The 20,501-nt window shown below is 38.2% G+C and overlaps 1 protein-coding gene across 7 annotated transcripts in view; it reads right to left on the reverse strand.

Moving 5' to 3' along the window:
* FAM13B (family with sequence similarity 13 member B) overlaps nucleotides 1-20,413 on the reverse strand; it is a 44,681-nt gene extending 24,268 nt beyond the window's left edge. For 4 of the 7 annotated variants that reach the window (XM_057373670.1, XM_057373669.1, XM_057373666.1 and 1 more), the window contains exons 1-7: nucleotides 20,166-20,413; nucleotides 9,878-10,044; nucleotides 8,705-8,895; nucleotides 8,046-8,258; nucleotides 5,808-5,985; nucleotides 5,059-5,203; nucleotides 2,824-2,981 (exon numbers count right to left, since the gene is read on the reverse strand). In XM_057373670.1, coding sequence (XP_057229653.1) covers nucleotides 2,824-2,981; nucleotides 5,059-5,203; nucleotides 5,808-5,985; nucleotides 8,046-8,258; nucleotides 8,705-8,861 — 851 coding nt within the window. In that variant the 5' untranslated portion in view covers nucleotides 8,862-8,895; nucleotides 9,878-10,044; nucleotides 20,166-20,413. The remainder of the gene's footprint in view (nucleotides 1-2,823; nucleotides 2,982-5,058; nucleotides 5,204-5,807; nucleotides 5,986-8,045; nucleotides 8,259-8,704; nucleotides 8,896-9,877; nucleotides 10,045-20,165) is intronic. The other 3 variants (XM_057373668.1, XM_057373665.1, XM_057373664.1) reach the window with 1 other exon arrangement.
* Between the last annotated feature and the right edge of the window lie 88 nt (nucleotides 20,414-20,501).

Genomic DNA, 20,501 nt, shown 5'->3' on the forward strand with positions numbered 1-20,501 from the left:
TTTGCTATCCCAAAAGAGCACTTCATGTAAAAATGCTTCATTTGGAAGCCAGCAAAGCGTGCTGTGGGCTGCTGGCTGTGCATGCTGGTGTCTGGGCTCCGGGGGCTGCCTGTGAGCCGGCACCTCTGGAGTGCTGCACTAAACCCTGCAGTCTAAATAGAAATCGACTGCAACATGAGGTCACTCCTGACAATAAGCTGCCCAATCAACACTTGAAAGCTCCCCTAACGTGTTGTTTACAGGTTTTCCAGGATAGGAGGAACAAGAATTCAGATGCTAAAAACAGTGCTACATTAAAATAATAATGYATTATCTAGCAATTTAGGCAGCTCTTCTATTTAGTCAGCTTTACCATGCATTTCTTCTCCTTTGGTAGCTGTTAATATTATCATTTCTCTCTGATCAGAGCAAATTAAAACACAAAAGGGTTGACAAGAATATCATAGAAACATTGAGGATATTGCCCTTGTCACTACATTTAGTAGAAACAAAACAAACTGTTTATACAACTTACTGCCCTGTCATATCTCATATTTTTACACATATAATTTTGAAAAGTCCAAAACCAAAGAATTTTTATATTAGGCTTCTGACTGAAAACATTTGAGATGAACTGCTCAATTAAAGCAAATACTGCTTGGCAAGGCTCAGGGATGAAAAAATTGGAATAATGACAAAGAAGGATTCTAAAGTACTTATTTCAACAGCACATCTTAAAATTCAGCTGCAGCGCTGAGTCAGTAATTCCTTACTCCAGAAGTCAGGACAGCAAAAAGGAAAGAGCCGTGGGTAAAAGGCTTCTGGTAAAGGAGATCAGTTTTCTTTATGTACTCAACGACAACCTGAGAGCAACAAATGCTCCCTGCTGGGTAATAGGCTCAAAGATCGCTCAACAGGTTTATTATAAATACCATTTTCAAGCAGTCACTAAATCAAAGTGYATTAATGATTATCCACATTCTCACAAGATCTCTAACTCAAAGTCAAATTAACACCATGCAGTGCAGGAAGGTCATAGGTTTCAGACAGAACAAACAGAATGAGTAGAGAAAAAAGGTAGTGAGYAAAATTATAAGCAAGTTATAGTCCAAATAACAAGGAAAAAGGTCAGATGTCCCACTGTACAAATMAAGATAACCAATCCCTTTTACTTCTTCCTCCAGAGACAACAAAATACACAGATATTTGATTCCCAAAATCTGACAACAGCGTAAAGGCAACAAAACCCCAGGTTAAAGAAGTGCAAGAACCATGTTTAACATCTACTTCTCCTCCTCTTTCCAGTATGAGCTGTCACAGGCTCTACATAAGGACAAAGATAAATAATCCCAATAAACTTGCATTAACATTTGCTTTTTTAATAATTATTTTTTTTACATCAAGAAACTAAGACCAAAAAAAGGCCACTAAATGCATACATAAAAGCCATTAGGCTTCGGAAAATATTTACAGTATTTATAGTGGTTAAAGGTTTATTAAAGAGCACTTTCTCATTCCTTTTTGTTTTTTTTTAAATGTTTCCTGTATTTGTTCTGGTTTTACAGTCAAAATTCTCCTTCTTCTAAGTTTTTGTTTTTTTTTAAATGTTTCCTGTATTTGTTCTGGTTTTACAGTCAAAATTCTCCTTCTTCTAAGGGATTCCTTCTTGTCCTTCCTCACAAATTATGTAAAATACCAACCAAAATTAATGCCTATTCATTTTAAATTAACTTTAAACATCAAGTAAAAATGTTTTTCTCTTCAGGCTATCCAATTTAAACTCTCAAACATGTTGAGTTTGTCACTACKGCTGTGTTTGCACACTCCAGAAGCAAACTGTGAATAGTTATACTGAAACTATTTTAAAACTTAATTCAAACTAAAATTAAGAAGCTTTATTACCGACGAAGATAATTGAGTATTAAAATATAATCCAAATTACAATACAGAATCATGATTCTGTCATTATTTCATATTTTACAGCTTCTTGCCATTATGTAGAATGAAGAATGCAGGAGCAGCTGAAYAGATTTCAACCCAAAATACACATTCTTGAAACTATTTAGTCTTAGGCAGTAACTTACTGGTGACTTTCCCTGCATTTCTTCTGCTTTTAGCCACATTTTTATTATAGATTCCTCCTCACTCCTCCCTACAAGTTCTTACATGCAATGCCCATACCAAACACATGCTGTAGAGGGGAAGACACAAAATTTACCATCTGTAGAATGTGAACTCTAAGTACAAGTAAAGAAGACTTAAAAATAAAACCTTGTGTACTACAAGCAAGTAAAATATAAATCTGTGTATTACAAGCAAGCACCAATAAGCTCTGAAAGTATGGTTTTATGTTTGTGCATCTGTTATGAGAATTACTCTTAAAAGCTGACTCCCACTCCAACATTCCTGCCTATATCACATTTTGYGACTTCCAAACCTGCCCACAGCTCTCTCCTCTCACAACAAACAGTCCTAGGATTTCCCATTGTAAGGAACTTGTGGAAGCATGGTAAAGAATAGGTTTGGATCTCCCAGTCTTCTTATTTCTGCTATAAAATTTCCTGTTTAAATACCACTTTACAGTTTCTCTAAAATATGCCCTTTTTACCTTTCCCTGCATAAATCACCATATTTAATCCAATCTGAGTTCTACAGGCATTCCTCTGCTGAATTTAGGAACAGTTATTTTAACCCATATTTCACTATTATAAGAACTGTACATACATCTAAAGCTTCAGTTTGTCGACACCAACACTTACCTCAAAAGTCTGACAGTTTCTCCCTCTGACAGAATAAATTACAATCCAAACTTTAAATGCAAACTCCAAGGCAGAACCAAGTTACCTTGTTGATGCTGTAACATTCCTGGAATCCGAGTGACTCCCTGTCATATCTAGATGCACCACAGCTGGCCTTTCAACAGGTTTCTCTGTSCCGTCTTCTGGAAGTTCTTCCGACTGCTCAAGCTTTACATCTTCCTCTTCTTCCAAGAGATCATTGATCTAAAAAAGATTTAATCAAAATTAATGGATTGAAAAGTTCCTTTCAAAAGGCCCAGAGAATTAAAAGAACATGAAATGTATGAAAATAACATGTAGGAAGAGAACGTTTTTCAATTTTAGGAAAAAAACAGGCACACTAGACTTGCTTTTATGTAAAACTATAAATTCTACACCAYTAAAAAGCTGCTTTTGAACACTGAACAAAAATTGAAAAGCAAGAAGCACCTCTGATGCGATAAACAAACACAAACAGAATTAAGAAACGACAAAATCTCAACCACACTGAAATCACGAACTACAGAACTTTTCTTCATCTGTGTCTAAAACAGATAATTTCCTTCTATTCCACAGGTAGCCTTATTCATCTATCTGAAGAATTTTCAAACCCTCCTCAGGAAGGCAATACAGAAGTCTATGAACCCAAACTTCAAAGCTCTGAATGAGCACTTACAAAGTTTCTGTGCTCTTGTCTATGTTCGTTTCTTTGTTTCCAAACACAGATGTTTTTACTGAAGCAAAAAAATACAACCRATTTAAAAAGCAAAACAATATAGCCAAGCGGCAACTCAAGACAGACAACCTCATTATTTAAAAAAGAAACTATGTCTAAAACATAAAAAGGYAAAGAGAAGAAAGTGATTCCGTTTGATCACCAAGGCACTGCTGTGATTGATTTCTGATCTCCCAATCTTGCAAACCCAAAAATTAAAGTGGTAGCCTCAAGAAAATAGTATCTGCCACCAGTGTAAAATAAAACCACTAAATTAAGAAAAACTGAAACTTCAGAAGTTTCAGATTACACAAAAGGCAGAGAGGAGATATTTGTTAGTTTTTAAAAGGGGTGTAACGTGTTATATGGTACTACATTCCAGGCAAGAATTGTATTTATTCCTGATTTTCCTCTGTAATTGCAAGAGGATGTGCCAGTGAAGCAAAGGCAAGCCCACCCACACACTGGGGCAGCTGCCAGCAGGGCTGTGCCCAGCAGGGACAGCGGCCCTTCTGTCCCCACCACACCAGACCTGGACAGAAGTGCACGGTTGACATCTGCTGGAGATACCACGAAATTAAAGAGACACCCCACCAGCCTTCCAACTAAGGGAAAAAACAAACAAAACCACACACCAAACAGGCTTTGTGCTTSGGAAACCCTATTGCTAAAACATACAATGAGGCACGGCCAAGTCGGTAATTTCAAAGCTTGAGAGCACAGCGCAGTTCTGGTTTACAGAGCAGCTATCCCAACCAAGCAGCAGCCCCCAGCCTCTGGCTGCAGGAGTCACAGCCCAGCTTTGTTCAGCAGCTCCCTGTATGCAGCAGGGCTGTGTCAGCTCTCAGTGCCAGACATATTCCTGCATGCAGCTTTGCAGAGCTGCAGTGTTTGCTCCAGGAGCTCATACAGCAGACGCTGTTCACTCCAGAACTTGCTGCCCACGCATGGCAGACCAGACCAACGTCTTCTGGAGGGAAGAGGAGGCAACCAAGTGCCCCAGTACTTGCCTTACCTGTCTTGCTAGTRGAAGGGTTTATGAGAATGGCTTTAAAATTTAGTACTTCTTGTTACCTACCTTAGCAATTGCTTATTATTTATCACTTTTCCTCTTTACAGAAAATATATTATTTTCAAGTCTTAGAATCAGAAACGCCATTCAAAAACTTTGGCACAGGAAAGCATCAATGATAACATCATCAAGAGGAGTACAAGACCCTGCATGTTTCTGTAAGACACACCTAGATAAACTCTTGACCAAGACCAACAAGAGTCGTTCTTCATTTGATCAAAAAACAGYTCTTCATTCCTAAACTGTTAATTAGAAAGCTGTTTATAACAGTRTCTGTGTTGGGCAGGATATCACTGTTGGTTTAGTCCCTACACATTTCTCAATATAGTACAGCTATACTTATTACAGAAGCAACAATTTCACAAGCATTAAGAAAATTAAGAAAATGTTAGTTTTTTCAGTTTGCAAGAAACTTCTTAGTCATACTAAAGAAATTGTATTTCAATGTATCTTTCATAAACATAGATGTGTATGACAGTTAARTTGTGACATATTGCCCTTCAAAGTATTCTTACCTGCTCAGTAATTGAGCTCAAATCATTAGTAGATGAAAAATCTTCCTCTTCATTTTCAAAAAACTCATAGTAGTTCTCCAGAAGTCCCGCCATTATTCTGCTAACTATTTCTTGTTCTTTCAGATCCTCCACATCTGTGTAAATGCTAAAGRTTTCAACACTGTTTTAGTTTCAAAGTCTAAATCCAACTGTTTCCCCAGAAAACACCACCTTAGTCTTCCATGACTGTGCTACACTTCACACAATTATCCCCTATCCATTCTGAACACAAACAACTTCAAGCATGCCTTCACACTACTGCATTATAATGCTTTATACTATATTTAAAATTATGAATTAGCAACTATTTAGTCAACCAACTTTTCAAGAGAAATATTTAAAATTCAAGTATGCTCCTGTGGAGAGGAAACAACAGTATAAGCTGGTACTTCCACAGTTTTCTCCCAGAATTGTTTTCTTGCTACAAATAGTAGCCTTACATAYGATCACTAAAATATTTGAACCTCAGAATAAATACAGTAATGCAACAATTCAGGGGTTTTGATGCYACAGCTCATAGACAAGCTGCTGGTTAAATCTTAGCAAAAATTGTAAAACCAAACTGTGGTGAGGGAGTGGGTGGAAACAGAAAGAAAGATTCTGCCCAAAACACATTGTGTACTTTGCTACTGTTGCTCATGGACTAGGAATGACTTTAAACTACAGACACTCAAATTCCCATAGAAACATTGAATGAAATTTTAACTTACTGAAAAACATCCGGGCCAAAGACTGCAGCTAAAGAACTTGCTGACCAAATTTCTTCATGATGTGATGCTACATTAGCTAAAAATTTACACAGAAACTTTAACAAACTGTAATTAACAGGTGGAAGCTGCTGCAAGAGGAACCTCAACTTTCTTCCAAATTCATCTTCATTATTATAATCTGAAAAAGTAACAAAAGTATTTTAATCACAAAGAAGATATCTGTTTTTTAATATTTGATATTGATCAGCTTTTTTACTATGACCATTACTTATTTCTAAAAGTGTAACTAATTTGGTCAAATCACAGCCTAAAATTGTCGGAAATCACTTGCATTTGTTCAATATTATCCACCACATTCTTTTCTGCATATTCTCCCCAATTAATGCTCAGTCAAATTTCTTATTTCAGAGGGCAAACTCTGCATGTTTTTGTTTTACCACTGTTACATAACAATTGCTTTGCAGAAGAGCTCTAGAGAAAACAGCAGCTCGAGATAGTGAGCTAACTTCCATCTAGTTAAATTCTTGTAGCAGACAAGCTACTTTGACACCTTTTCCTTCACAAGCATCCCATTCTCACCACTCTACTTGCTTTTATGATACTTAACTTACAAATCCAAGCTATCTCAATGCAATCATCTTCACACATGCTTAGCTTGAAGCTTGCTGATTCAATTTCAGATGCGAAAAAGGGTCACCATAAAACCTCCTCATTCTCACCCCATTTAACTATACTCTTCATCAAAATATCTCCCCAYAAATCTCATTTGTTACATCAACAGCCTGACAGGCAACAAGGTTCAAAGAGTTTACAGCTGTTTGTACCCAAGAAATTCCATCTATAGGAAAAGAAACATCAGGAAAACAAAATGGGAGGAAATTGATACAAAGCGGCCTCCCCTTCTTTCTCAGACACTTGAAAACTCAGATCAGGGAGAAGTATGTTTGAAGATGATGAGCCATCTCTGCCTCTCTAGATGAGAGAGCAGTCATCCTAGTCCTTAATATCAAAGCAAAGAGTGGGCAAATTCCCTGTTGCGTATGTAGAGAAACATCAAGCAGGAACTGTACAGGATTTCATTAACTCAGACACAGACAACATCTACAGTAGCTTAATACAAGCAACGAGGCACAGAAAACAGTTCTCAACACAAAACACAATAAAATGAACATTTTGTTGACAGTTCTTACTCTAGAAATGTATTTTGGAATCAGGAAAAAAAAGTCTTTAAAAAGTACTTTAACAATGTAGACCTTAATAAAGGGAGCATGAGAGAGGGGATAATCACACCACTTTGCACATACACATCTCTATGTTTTGTCTAACCAATCTGTCCTGAAATTTAAGTTCTCTAAAATGAGAACACTCTTACCTCTAACTGAAGTCCTCTGGCACTAAGGCATGAATACACACTTCTAGGACACATGGTCTAGTGCACTGGGATCATCACATTCACACCTCAACTACCATAATCACCTTTCTTTGAGGAACCCCCTGCCTGCAATGGGCTTCTAATGATGTGGACAGGCCACACCTTGCTGTATAATAAAGTATCCTGAGGACTAAGCCTGACAGAAAGATATGGAAGCACTGCTAAAGRGGGAAAAGACCAGGGGTCAACAATTACTACCACCTTCTGAATTTCTTTAAGCAATTTCTCTGCCTCAAATGTAGCAGATGACATAACTCTGAAAAGTAACTGAGTTATGTCTCTCAGACAGGCAAAACCCAATTAGAGGAAATCCRAAGTCTAATTTTAGCATCTGAAAACACCGTTTAAGGGTCTATGTGTTTTGATTTACTTCTTACAGACAACTTTAAATCTTTCTGAAATAACTTTATTTTACACTTTAAAAAAGACACTAAAGACTAAGTTGCAATTTTAAGTGAAGTTTTTCCATATATTTAACCAAAGGGAATTAAATGGGATCTTGCATGCTAAAAACAACCCATATGTAAACCCATCCACAGTCTCCTGTTCAAAGATTGGAGGAAAAAAAAAATTTCACATAGATTTTACAATAGTAGAAGAGAATTCCATTGTTACACCAAGTGAGTATACCTCAACCCCATATCCAGTCCTGACAGGTAACAYTGCAACCAAGGTGCACAGCAGTATTATCATTATTATTACATAGAGATCAATGACACCTTAGYGTCACTACATATATCAATTCAACAYTGKGTTTTACWTTTAAAATCATAAAATAAAAACTCTGAATCAAAAATAGTTATTACCTTGAGAAAGTTGCATCAAATGTATGTGCAAACTGCCTGGAATAACTGGCTCTGGAAGTTCTTGAAGAAAAAATCTAAGAAGGCTAATAGCTGAGGGTACATCTGCTTCTTTAACCAGGTCCACATCTTCTCCGTTATCGTATCGTTGCCGGAGCCACTCCACTGTCTCAGCGTTCCCATTGACTTGGAAAAGTCCTTCTTGTTCCAGACCCCCTAAATTAGAAAAAAAATTGCAGAAATAAACTTTTAGCTCTAGTATGGACAAATTTAACAGAAAAAATACTGATAGGCAGATATGCGTAATTCCCATACTGACTGAAACATTTTCTGGACAAGAATTTTGCAAGGCTTCCAGCAATTCTCTTCCCAACAGGCACATTCTTGTGCCCAGGTAACAATAAAATAAAAAGGGGAATGTTAGCAGTACCTAAATCACAGCATTTCCTAGGAGGTGCCCTGCTGAGCTGGCTGCATTACTCTTGGCTAGAAAACAGTGATAAACATAACAGAAGGAGTAAAGAAGGAAGTACCCAAAACAACCAAACCACATCCAATTATTTATTTAACTTCAGAAAACAAGTAGTCTTCAAAACCYACAATCTATTCTGTAAGAATAACAGTGAAATACATTACTTTACATACAGCAATGTAATACTCACCATGTTCCTCAATATAGTCCACGACATGGCGGACTATGAATGGAACCTCATTGTCTGGTTGCCCTTCTTGCTGCAGCTCATCAAGTGGAATTCCAAATATTTTGTTAGCAAGAACAGAGTTGCAGTTACTCAAGGAAGGGGAGGAGCTCTTCCTCATATCTTTTTGCAGCCAAAAATCAAAGCTGTCTTTTCTGTCAATAAGAGAAATTAAAACAAAAAAAACACACTTCAGTATATGCTGCTGATAGCATTGATCTGCAACATGAAGTGTCTTAATTACCTACTGCAAATACTCTCTAGTTTGTCCCCATCAATTCACTGATTTAATGGACAGTTTTGGAGTAATGATTCCAGACACAGCTAACTCAATAAAGAACCATCATAGAGGTGTTCTGACTAACCCTCAACAGAGGACTGAGAAGAACATACATACAGCAAAGAAAATGCAGAAAATTCTAGTTTCAGAGCTTCTAATTAAGTTTTAAGGTACTTTGTTAGATTCCTATAACAGGAATCTAGGTTGTACTTTTTTGGACAGCATTCAGTAGTCAGGCTTTCAGAAGTTAATGCAAAAGCTTCTCAACAGGAAACGAAACCAGTAGATCACACCAAACCAAAACATCAAGTTTCAACTACACGAAATKATTAAGTATTTGTGATACACAACTGCACTGTAATAATTTTAAAATATATTTGGCATTTTAWGGTCTACAAAATAACACTTTCAACACCTGCATCAAATTAAAATTTTTACAGAACAGAAAACCCCCAAAGCTAGTTTCTRGATGCTCAGTGATACCACTCTCAAGCAGAAGCTCAGGCTTCACTTGCAAGTCTTTGCTTGATAAAGGATCTAKATAGATAACAAAGGGCAGTGTAAGTCACTCAGTCAAGCTGTTATCCTGTCAAAACCAAAATATTTCTCCTAGCAAAGAAAAAACTGTCCTTTCAAAATAAATAATAAAAAGAAAAGAAAACATACTTGCTTAAATGCAAGTAGTCACTTTCACAGAGACTGGCACACAGAACATGAAGTACATGCTGCTAATCAAAGGACTGCAACCAAACTTAAATTCTCTGTTTACTATGGATAAATTCTAATAGATTAGCCATTCTGAAATCCTCTCTTGCTTTTCTTTTTTTTGCCCCAGTAAAACAAGCTACAAAACCTACCTCAGAGTACTTAAACAGCCGAGTTTGAAAAATGCTTTCTGCGCCAGCTGCCCTCACTGACCAAGCATTCTTTTGTCATTTATGGTTGTTTAAGATTATGGCAAAAGATCAGCCTGTAGTTCCTCATTGAAGAATAGCAGAACTCGATCAGTACTTCAGCAGTTAATCTGAAAATAAAGAAAATATTATTAGATCATAAAGTTTTCAACAGTTTTAAACTCAGTCACAAATCTAAACATCACGCTAGAGGAATTCTCCTTGTCAAATCATCAGTTTCTTGTTCTGAACAAGAAAGCACAAAGACCTCATGGGAACAGCTTATGAGTGAGTCCCCAAAACAGCAAATCCCTATTTTCATTTACGAGTTAACCAAAATGAAGTGAAAGTTAACATGGGACATCTAAGTCTTAACAACTATAATSTGCAGACTTATTCAATCCTCTTCCAAAGAATCAAGGAGGGCTAAGTAGGTTACACACAGGGTTTTTAAGTACCTACCATACTAAAATATTTAATGGCTATGAAATTTTTAGAAGGATCTCAGGCACTGGTTTAATACACCATCTTTAAACAGTAAGACCAAAACCAAAATCCTAAATAGGGAACATTTAGAGTCAATCAGCTTTCGGTGGTACCRATCATCATGTCTGGGAAGCTGACGACGTGTCCTAACTGCCAGTTCAAAGTCCAAGTGATCATCAGATCTGGATACGGRAAGCAGCTTCCCTCAAGTCAGATTCCATAGAGCCACCCACATTTTTGCCACCTTTTATTTAGAATTCAGATTATCTGGACATTTTTCATGCTCTCAGCTCTCAAAATAGCTACAAACCACAGCAGTAATTGCCTTTATTATTACAGAAATATGCTTTCCCTRGTGTCAAAGTATACACACTAAAACCTTATGTTGCATAACTGGAGAATGATATGACAGACTGGAGACAAGTACTTTCCCCCCCTTTGTTCCCCCACACCAGCTCTTGCTTCTGTTCCACATCAGGACAAATAAACTTCATCTTCGCTTGCAAATTCCTGACAACCAACCCCTCTGTTTTCAGTCCCAAAATGCCAGGCCATTCATTAGCCTATCACAACAGGAACCCAGASTACTTTCAGTAGTTTGAATAAAGCAGTTTTCATGCTCCCAATCCTCCCCAACTGCATCCATGTGCTAAGGGAGTTGGTCATAGGCTTTGTACCAGACTGCTTCTACCTCCTCAGCATTTTCTTGCATTGAAGCCTAGAGGAAAATATATTCCAGGCTTAAAAGTGTTTAAATTCTCTGTCTCTTGCCTTGTATTACACACAGATTGTAAATCTGTTACATCTCACACCAGCGAACCCTCATCTGAGATCAGGACTCCAGGTGAGSTGACAACAGAAAATGAGAGTTATATCCCAGTCAATGGGTTTGACTTTTTTTTTTTTTAAATCCATCTTGTTCAAATCTGTTATTGCAAATTCTCGGATACTAAAAGATTCTGACAGATTCCAGCAGTGAAGCAGTTGCAATTCATGACCCTGTTTTAATCTATGAAGGCTTTGTAGGGCCATTTTTCTTATTGTTTCGGTATATTAAAAGAAAGTCAACATAATCTTTGCCTGTAAGTAGATTTGAATGAATCCCAATAKATCATGCAAATTTTAAAATATGAAGTTGCACACAGTCTATTTTCTCAAGTTCTTCCAAAGTCAGCCTGTTCACAATGAAGCAGAAAACCTCACATTAGCCAACTGTGGGCTTAAAGGCAGGTGGGAGAAAACCTTTGATGGATCTGCCATAAYGCTTCAGGCTGACTTGCTAAAACCAACAAACAAACCTTCAAAACAAACATCACCTAATAAAAAGACCAAATTAGAAGTAACCACTTCTTTATAATTCAGCACTAAATGAACAATCTTGAGGCCCAGTTTTCTCAGCAGAGGCAACTTTGTGCTCCGTTCTCTGACATTAAAGCTCAGCCACTTTTGCCAGGTGCAGCAAATGAACAGGCTGCCTGAATATTATTTTCATTCAGGAGGCATGAAAACAAGAAAAAATACAGACTTCTTTTTTAACTGGCTTGGCAACGTAACAATGAAGTTGAAACAGCCTGGTTGTCTCATTGTTAGAGCAAAACCAGATTTACAACCTGGGTTTATATTTTAAAGGAAGTTTTATATGGCTTATTATCACCTAGAAAAATTAATGAAAGCCTCATTTTCACCCTCTCAAATACACACATACTTATATACACATTCCAATATATCATTATAGGAAACAATTTATTTTCAGAGCATTTCAGTCTTTTCCCATTTAGTTCATAGTTTGGTGTCTTCACAAGTGATACAATTAATCTGACATTCACTGAATCTAGAAAGATCTASAAAGTGTGAGAGTTATTCAACTTCCAGCAAGTTTTTATTTCCTGCTATTTCCAACATTGTAAAACCGTTAATAATTAAACATTTTATCTCCACTTTTTATATGGATCAAAAGCTTTCTCCCTTGCCCTCCCTTGACTCAGGAAGTGCAGCCCTTCCATGCACAYACATGAAAACTAGGACAAGGCATGTAACCTTCAGGGTTATTTCCAGATACTTCTACAAATACCAAGCAAAGCTGTGGAGTTTTTTAATATTCTTTTTGTCTTGATCACACAACTCAGGAAATAGGAGCTCACCCATTCACTCAATTCTTTCTACTTTTGCYCATATTATCCCAATCCTTCTGAGCACATGCTTCCCCCTCACAATTTCACAACCTAAATGTTTCACAAGTTCTATCAAGAAAAAGAAAAAAAAAAGGAACTAAAAAAAATTCACACAAAAGAAAACTACCTAGTTTGAGTTTAATTATAAACATTCTGGTTGCATCTTTTACAATCTACTTATCCTCCTCTTTACTACAAACATTTAGAAGCATTCTTAAGCTACAATCATGCTCTACAAAATGCAAACGGAGGAAACTAAAAGTAYACCTCATTATAACCACATATTATACTAAAATTTTACAAGAGACTGAACAAAACTTACTATGTCCTTTGCAACATGTTGAGCCCAAGCATCTTAAATGAAGGGAAAACACAGTTTTGTTCTGCATTATGGATTTCAGTGCTCTCATACATTATTTTAAAAATTTTGTTGGTTTGATTTGTTTATTAAGGCAAGTTCTTCATAGAGACTGCTGGGAAAGCACCATGAGCTTCGTTTTGCCATCATAATAGCATCCCTATCTTGGCAACTCAAGAAGTATTTACACCCACACATGAAATGCCACTAAAAACCCCACAGAATGCATGGCTAACTGTTAATATTTGAGGAAAACACATRAAAATTTAGACTTATATGTAGTTCAGCTTTTACATTAATGACTGAAGTACAAATAATATACTGGCATCATTTTAAATTAAAGTCCTCAGGGTTCCACCACCTTTCCTTAAAACAAAGGAATGAAGCAACAAGTAAAAATAAACAAAGAAAGGCTGCAAACTGAAGCTGTGCCATAGCAATGAAAACATTAATTCTGCTGTAGAATTTCTGCCGCAAGTCTCAGCTATTCAAGCCATTCTTTTATTTACTTGTTTTATGTAGCAAGAAATTCGTACCATCCCTGAAGCCAAACCCAAAGCTAACACTGACTGCTGCTCTGCTCTATTTTTAATATATTATTTTGTGGCATTAGCAAACATTGTCAGTGATTTTTTTTTTTTTAACACATAAATGTAAAAACTTAACTGTAAGATTTTTAGATAGGAAAAAAAAAGCAACAAAATGGCCTGTCTCTGCTTCTCAGGAAACACCTCAAGTTTTTTTTGCTTTTTCAGCACACAGTGCCGTGACCCTGTGAACCATCACATGCCTGCAAACCGGGTCCTAAAAGATCACATACACATACTCCAGTAACAAGGGGGATGAATGCTCCTTGTCTACAGTATCTACTTACAAGTAAAATTCCACAAAAAAAACAACCATAAAAGGGGTCTCAAAGTTTTGGATTTCATACTCTATATTTGACAAAGAAAAATAACATACTTTGTTACATGACTTACAGCTAGACAAAACCTGTGATGTCCCCCTGAATGCTTACAGCAAACATACTGTTAAATCAAAGAACTGATCTTTTGGCTAAGTTTGAAATTATCAAAGTTAGAACAGATTTTAAGAATTTCTAAATGATGGCCAAAATTAAGACACAGATTCCAACTCAGAATCACAGGAACYCTCCTCATGCAATCATCTCCTCATGACATCATGCAGAACCAGTTGCCAGGYGTGAGCATAAGCAAGAAGGCTCCCTTGGGAAATTTTTGTATACCAGCTCACTGTAGAATACACAGATCCATTCGGCAACTGTTGTACTACAAACTATTTATGTTAAAAGAAAAAATGGCAACCAGCACTCCTGTCCTTACTCTTCAGTTTTGTTGAGTTAAAAGGAAACTGATTTTTCTGTAATGTTGTGTCAGAAYTGTAACAATTGACAATGATTTTATGCCATTTGTATACTCAAATTACTGCTAGCATTCCCAATGGATGAAATGCTTTTGGACGAAAGAGCTTTTGCTCATCTGATTTTCAGCTTTTGTTCAGCTAACAAGTAAAAACAGAGTATTTTGCTTGTTTGAATTAATCCAGTCAAAATTGAAAAGATGGCCAGGTTGGGAAGGGAACATGGCTTGGAGTAAATTTAYACAAAAGACAAACTGAAATAAACCCCACAAACAGAACACTACCACAAACCCAGGACWCAGAAAAGGACAAACTTGTCTCAAGAGCACAGTTAAAGGCATGCAGAGATGTGCCAGTGCTTGAACAGAAACAGATCATCCTCTATGTAAAAGGAATAATCACATTTAAAYATCGTTAATATATTTGAGTAGTCAAAACAATAATTATTTTAAATAAAAGTTTCAAAACMRGCAAAATTAGCTTAAAATAGATTCYTAAAGCAAGATTTCCTCYTTTTGACTGTCAGTGAAATCAGATATCAAGAGGTATTTTAGTCACAAGTCTAGACTGGCAAATCAGACAATTGGGCTCAGTTATTATTTTAGATTTAATAAGTTGATCTGTTTAGGAATACAATTCCCATCCCCATTAAGGCATACTGCTTGAAATTAAAAATAATTACAAAATGTAACTTGCAGTGTTGAARGAATCCATGTTAGAATAAATATCTGTTCAAGCAGATGTGACTTTCCTGCTCCCTTAGTTTCTCATTATGGTTTCTTCACTGCCCTKTTTGCTTTCTGGTTAAGTAGGAATCAGAAGGAAACCAGCTCCCTGCAGTTCTGCACACAATCACAAAAGGAGTCAGCAGAAGGATGAACACCAGCTCTTTAATTAATGAACTACCTGGCTGTGTATGCCTTCACATGTGCACTCACACACACACACTAAACCTCAAYTCTATTAGCAAAAATTCTCCATCGTTTACATCAGCACTTCTGAGATAGTCACAAAAACCACTTAACTGACAAAATACTGGCTATAGTGACAGAGAAAATAGAAGCACAAAAATACAACATAAAATTTAGTGGAATGCAATTCTAACGCAATTTTTACCCTGAGAATGTGGTAGCAAGCCTTCTAATTTACTAATTATAACAATTTAAATTAAGCCTTTCAGCCCTTACCATGCAAGAAAGCAACATAACACCTCATGAAMGCTCCTCTGGAAGAGATATAACTAAAAGTAACAGAATTCTGGATTTGGGGTTTTTTTTTTCATTTACAAGCCAAAAAATGAAAATAATACTGATTAGTTTCCATTCATTAAAGTTTTGTCTACAATTTCAGTTGARAGAACCTGATCACACTGTCTCTGAAAAAGCCCATCGTTCACAGACCTTCACAAGAGACACATCTTATCKRYTAGTAAACCCTCAAATACAGTGACTGATTTAAGCAACATGCCTAAAAATTCTACACTTTTAAAGAGCAAGCTGAGAGATCACCAAAATGTTAGCTAGTATTAATATGCAAAAAAGAACATTTTATATTCACTTACTAGATGAAATCCAAAGGTTTTCTAACAAGCATTACAGCAACTTATAATCCTCCAATGGCATTGTAGCAAGAAAATAAAACCATCAGCGATACCAGAAAAAGTAGATGTTTGCTCAGTGCCTCACACCCACCACCACACACTGCCAGATTTGCTCTCATCTGCTGCTGCCAATGCACATGTGCAGAATTATAAAGAAACTTCCTGCTCGCACAGATCCCATCACACTCTTAACAACAGTAGTTAATAAATAAAAAGGCTTTTGTATCTTGTGCAACAGCTAATTATATTCATGCTACTCGCCACCCCCCAATGCAAAGCTCTACTCTACCAACYGCACACATCTCATTGCCTTTGCACCAGATAATGCAGAACTTCGGTGCAATRGCACTATAAAAGTACAGTAAGGTAACAGACAGGAAGAAATTATCAGTAAAACTATGCAARTTGAGAGCTTCACGTTATAAAACCAAAGCAGTTGTCACTGTCGTTAAAACAGACTTTGGAACAGAAGTCAAGCTACCTCAGAGACACCAAAAAAGCAAACTATAAATATATAATGYACTTAATTCATTATACATAAGTTATCCTATTACATACATTTATCATCACTTGTTTCTTTCCTCCCAAACAGGTAAGCAGAAATACACACTGGAACTCAGCAGATTACAAAATGGTTACATAGCCCCTTCACTATCGAAACACTGCCTCTGTCAGAACCTTGAGCATCTGCCAGCAAAATAAAGGACAGGCTCAGCATCCCCACTGCAGGAGTAAGACATTTCATTGAAGAGTTCAATTCTGTAGCAATGATTCTTTGAATTTCAAGAGATGCAGAGAAAAAAAAAATCCAAAAATAAGATGCCTGGCAGTGAGGTGTCCTCTCAAAACTTGATTATGACCAAATTTGAAGAGACCACCAGAAATCATAAGGTTAATAGTTACATTGCAGACCAAAATTAACTAACCTGATTACATTACAAGAGTGCCAAGACAACAAAAGATTTCATTAAATGGAAAGTTCAGCAAAAAGGGGAGAAAACCTTTCAAACATACACACTTTAAAAAAGAGCATAAAGGAAGAAAGAACCACATTCGTAAGATTCCAGCCCTCACCTTTTCAGTTTTGTCCATGTATTATTATCCTACASAGCTGAGCACAAATTTTAATCCTGAACACACTGCAGGGAACACTGAACAGAAGAGACACATGAGGAGAGCTGCCAGCGAGACTGGAACCTGGACAATCAGTGCAGGGTTCCCCCCAGACACGGGGCTCAGATSGAACAGATGCCCCACCCAAACGTCCTTAGAAATGTCCAAACAGTGAAGAAAATAAAACCCATTTAAACCTCTCAATAGTAAAAAGCCTCTGCAACCACAGTCTTTGTTACAAGCTGTTTGAACACAAACATAAAGMCCTATCTGTATTTTAAGCTCGTTTGGCTTATTTTTCTTTCTTTTTTAAAGACGAATATACAGGATTTCACATTCACAGGGGAAAGACAAAAAGAGTAGAACTGTTTGTTACTATCACAATAGAACTATTTTCACTATTCAGAATATGGTCCTGCAACATATTACCCATTTCTTGCAGTGAATAACTTCACCCGTATGTTGCAAATATAACAGGTTGTGACCTTCTAAACTATGTTTTTAGGACTTCAAAACAAATCAGCCTTACAGAAAAAGTGCCAGGTAGAAGATACAGTAACAAATACATTATGTTTTAGGCTGCAATAAGYCACAGAATTCCCTTGAACTGATTGAACTTTCACAAATCTCAACAGCTGGCTATCAAGSCAGTACAAACTCTGAAGATAAATCTGCATTTACCAAAGCCTTGAGGGAGCTAGTCATTCACAAAATTTTTGCAGGTAAAATCTCTTACCTTACAGAAAATAATAGTCAGCAAGACTGAAGTGCTCAATTTTACTAACTTTCCAGGGAGCAATGTAAGATTCTYGTATTCTCTGCCTGAATCCAATTTTGACAAGAGACATACAGCCCCTCTGCTGAAAAACTGATAGAGCCATCACTTCTTTACTTGTCATGTAATCTCCCTCTTCCATAGCCCTTCACAGATTATTTAATATTCCCTCGATTAGCCAAAACAGACAAGGAGGAGATAAAGAAAGTGTTATTTTTCAGTTCTTAAATAACAGTCCTCACATCTGAAATGATAAGTAAATATACAACTAGGCCTGCAATGCAAGGAAAAAAGTTAAGAGTTTGCCTTCTCTCATCCTTACAGATGAAAATGATGAACTGCCCTGCATACAATTAATTCACTCCCACTTAAACTACCGCTGGATTTTTGTGTACTAATATGGCAGTAAAATTAACCTGGTGCTATGCACTGAATTAGAGGACAACTTGAAGCATTCTCTTACCGACATCACTTCCTCTTCCACACAGCAGCAGCTTCTTTTTGTGGGGGATGGGAAAAAAAGAGAACAACCACATCAAAAAGAAAAAAAAATTAAAGAAAAAAAAAATCCAAACTAAAATCTCACCTCAGACTTGGCAGGTTTTACTCGCTTTCCAATGAGCCCTAGAAMGGGACATCACTGCTCAGCTATAAATATCTGACCAGAGATCAAAAGGCTGAGTATTAGAAAATGAAAAAAATCTACCCCATAAAGTCTYCATACAGAGCAAGCAGGGACTCCCAAAACTTACTGATGTCTGTTCCAAATGCACAGATTATTTCTTCAGCCTCACCTGTTTTTGCAAACGTACCATTATGTATATTATAAAGCAACGCTTCACTGCTTGCACAAGTCTCAGGGTAGGAGCCACACATGACAAATGTTAAATTAAGTCTTTTAATGAGCTGTGAGATCCTCCAGTGCTCCAAGCAGCACAAAAACCAAACACCCAAACTAAGACCGAGCAGACAAAAACTATCCTTTGCCAAAATCAGATGTTTTGACCTGTTGTCCGTGTCAAAATTTGCAAGCAGTAGTTACCAAGTGCTCCTCCAAGCCAGGTTCCTTAAAAGTAACCATGGGACACTCTACCTCAATGATTTTTCTAAAACAATACTGTAAATTTCCAGTTTGATGCTTTMAAAACATCAAAATGCTTGATTCCTTATTGTTACATAGTCAAGACAAGGAAAGGATCCCTATGGAGCCAAACAATGTATGAAATACAGACAAAGAAAACTAAAAGAGATTCTAAACATCTTCAAGTCTATGCAACAAAGAACACATAAAGCAATTTACGAGCAATGAGCAGTAAAAAAACCCAGAAAACAAACGAAATAGCTAAATTGCTTATAATATAGGCCAAAAGACCAGCTTTCTATTCGTTTTATGCTGGCAGATTAAACTGTATGGAAGACAGAAAAACTTCAAACCTAAATGCTAATCCAGTTTAACAATTTGTTCTAAACTCACATACTAACAATTCCATCCCTGAGGACATTCAGGAACACACGCCAAAAAAAAAAAATAAACAACTGTGTAGGTTTTYATATATTCACTTTCATTTTTTCTTTTTTTTCAGCAGGCAAGAGTTATTAGGTGGTATTCACTTTCTTTATCTGTTACCTCTTTACCCCATCTTGAGCCTGACAGCAGCAAGAAATTCTGTAAAAATTTCTGCAGYCAGACCAAGGAACTTGAGAGTAAGAGAGTTGTGTATTAAAAGCTGGCATTGCAATGGGCAATGKCAAGTTTTTTGTCGTTGGGTTTTGTTGTGTTTTTTTCCAAACCTGAAAGGAGCTCCCCAACAATGGGACATTTCATGTAAAAGCAACTTTTTGACAGCAAGAAACAGTTTCACTCAGATATTCAAATCCCTAAGCAGCTTCCATAAACAATGAAAACCCACACCGACAAGACCTCTCGGAAGATACATTTAGTCACAGCCTGGCGCGTTAAGTCCRTGACCCAGCGCCCTTAATGCCAGCGCTGCCTTCGTGACACGGGCGATTTACTGACTGCCCTTCTTTCAACTTCTGGGGCCAACTTCGCTGGCAGGGAGCTGCGAGGCTGATGCTGTCAGCACGCCAAGCCCCATCGCAGGGGGGACCAGGCTGGTCCGTGGGAGGAGGGAGCAGCCTGGGCACMCAACTCCTGAAGGAGCCGGGCTGTCAGCGCTGCCTGCGATGTCCCACCGCCACCAGCCTGGGAGACGCTCCCGCCTCTTGACAGCTCCCCGCCAGCGGCTCCAGCAACTCGGCAGGAGGAAGTTCCCGCGCCCCGCCGGTGCCAGAAGGTTCCTGAAGCCTGAGGTGACACCGACCCGCCCGAGCGGGGACCCCCCGCGCATGCGCCCCGCGCCCCTCACCGTTGCCGGGTGACTCGCCCTCCCCGCCGTCCTCAGCACCACCAGCAGGTTCCTCCGCCTCTTCCTACCCCGGGGGCCGGCGCGGGCCTCTCCTCGCCGCTCCGCTCTGCTCGCAGCCCTCTCCCGCCGGCTGCTGCCCGCGCCGTGTGCCGCGGCCGCCGCGCTGCCGGACCCGGCGCCGTCCGTGCCCTCACAGGCGCTGCGAGCTCCGAGCCGCGAGCGGGGGGTCCCCGACGGCAGCGGCGGCGACGGGCGGAAGTGACGCGCTGACTGACAGGTGCAGAGCGCGCGCCCCCCCCCCCGGGGATCACGTGCCGCGGGGCGGGGCGGGGCGGG

The sequence above is a fragment of the Malurus melanocephalus genome, unplaced genomic scaffold, assembly GCF_030028575.1.
Source record: "Malurus melanocephalus ecotype Western Australia unplaced genomic scaffold, MMel_1.1 scaffold_205, whole genome shotgun sequence".
Taxonomy (NCBI): domain Eukaryota; kingdom Metazoa; phylum Chordata; class Aves; order Passeriformes; family Maluridae; genus Malurus; species Malurus melanocephalus.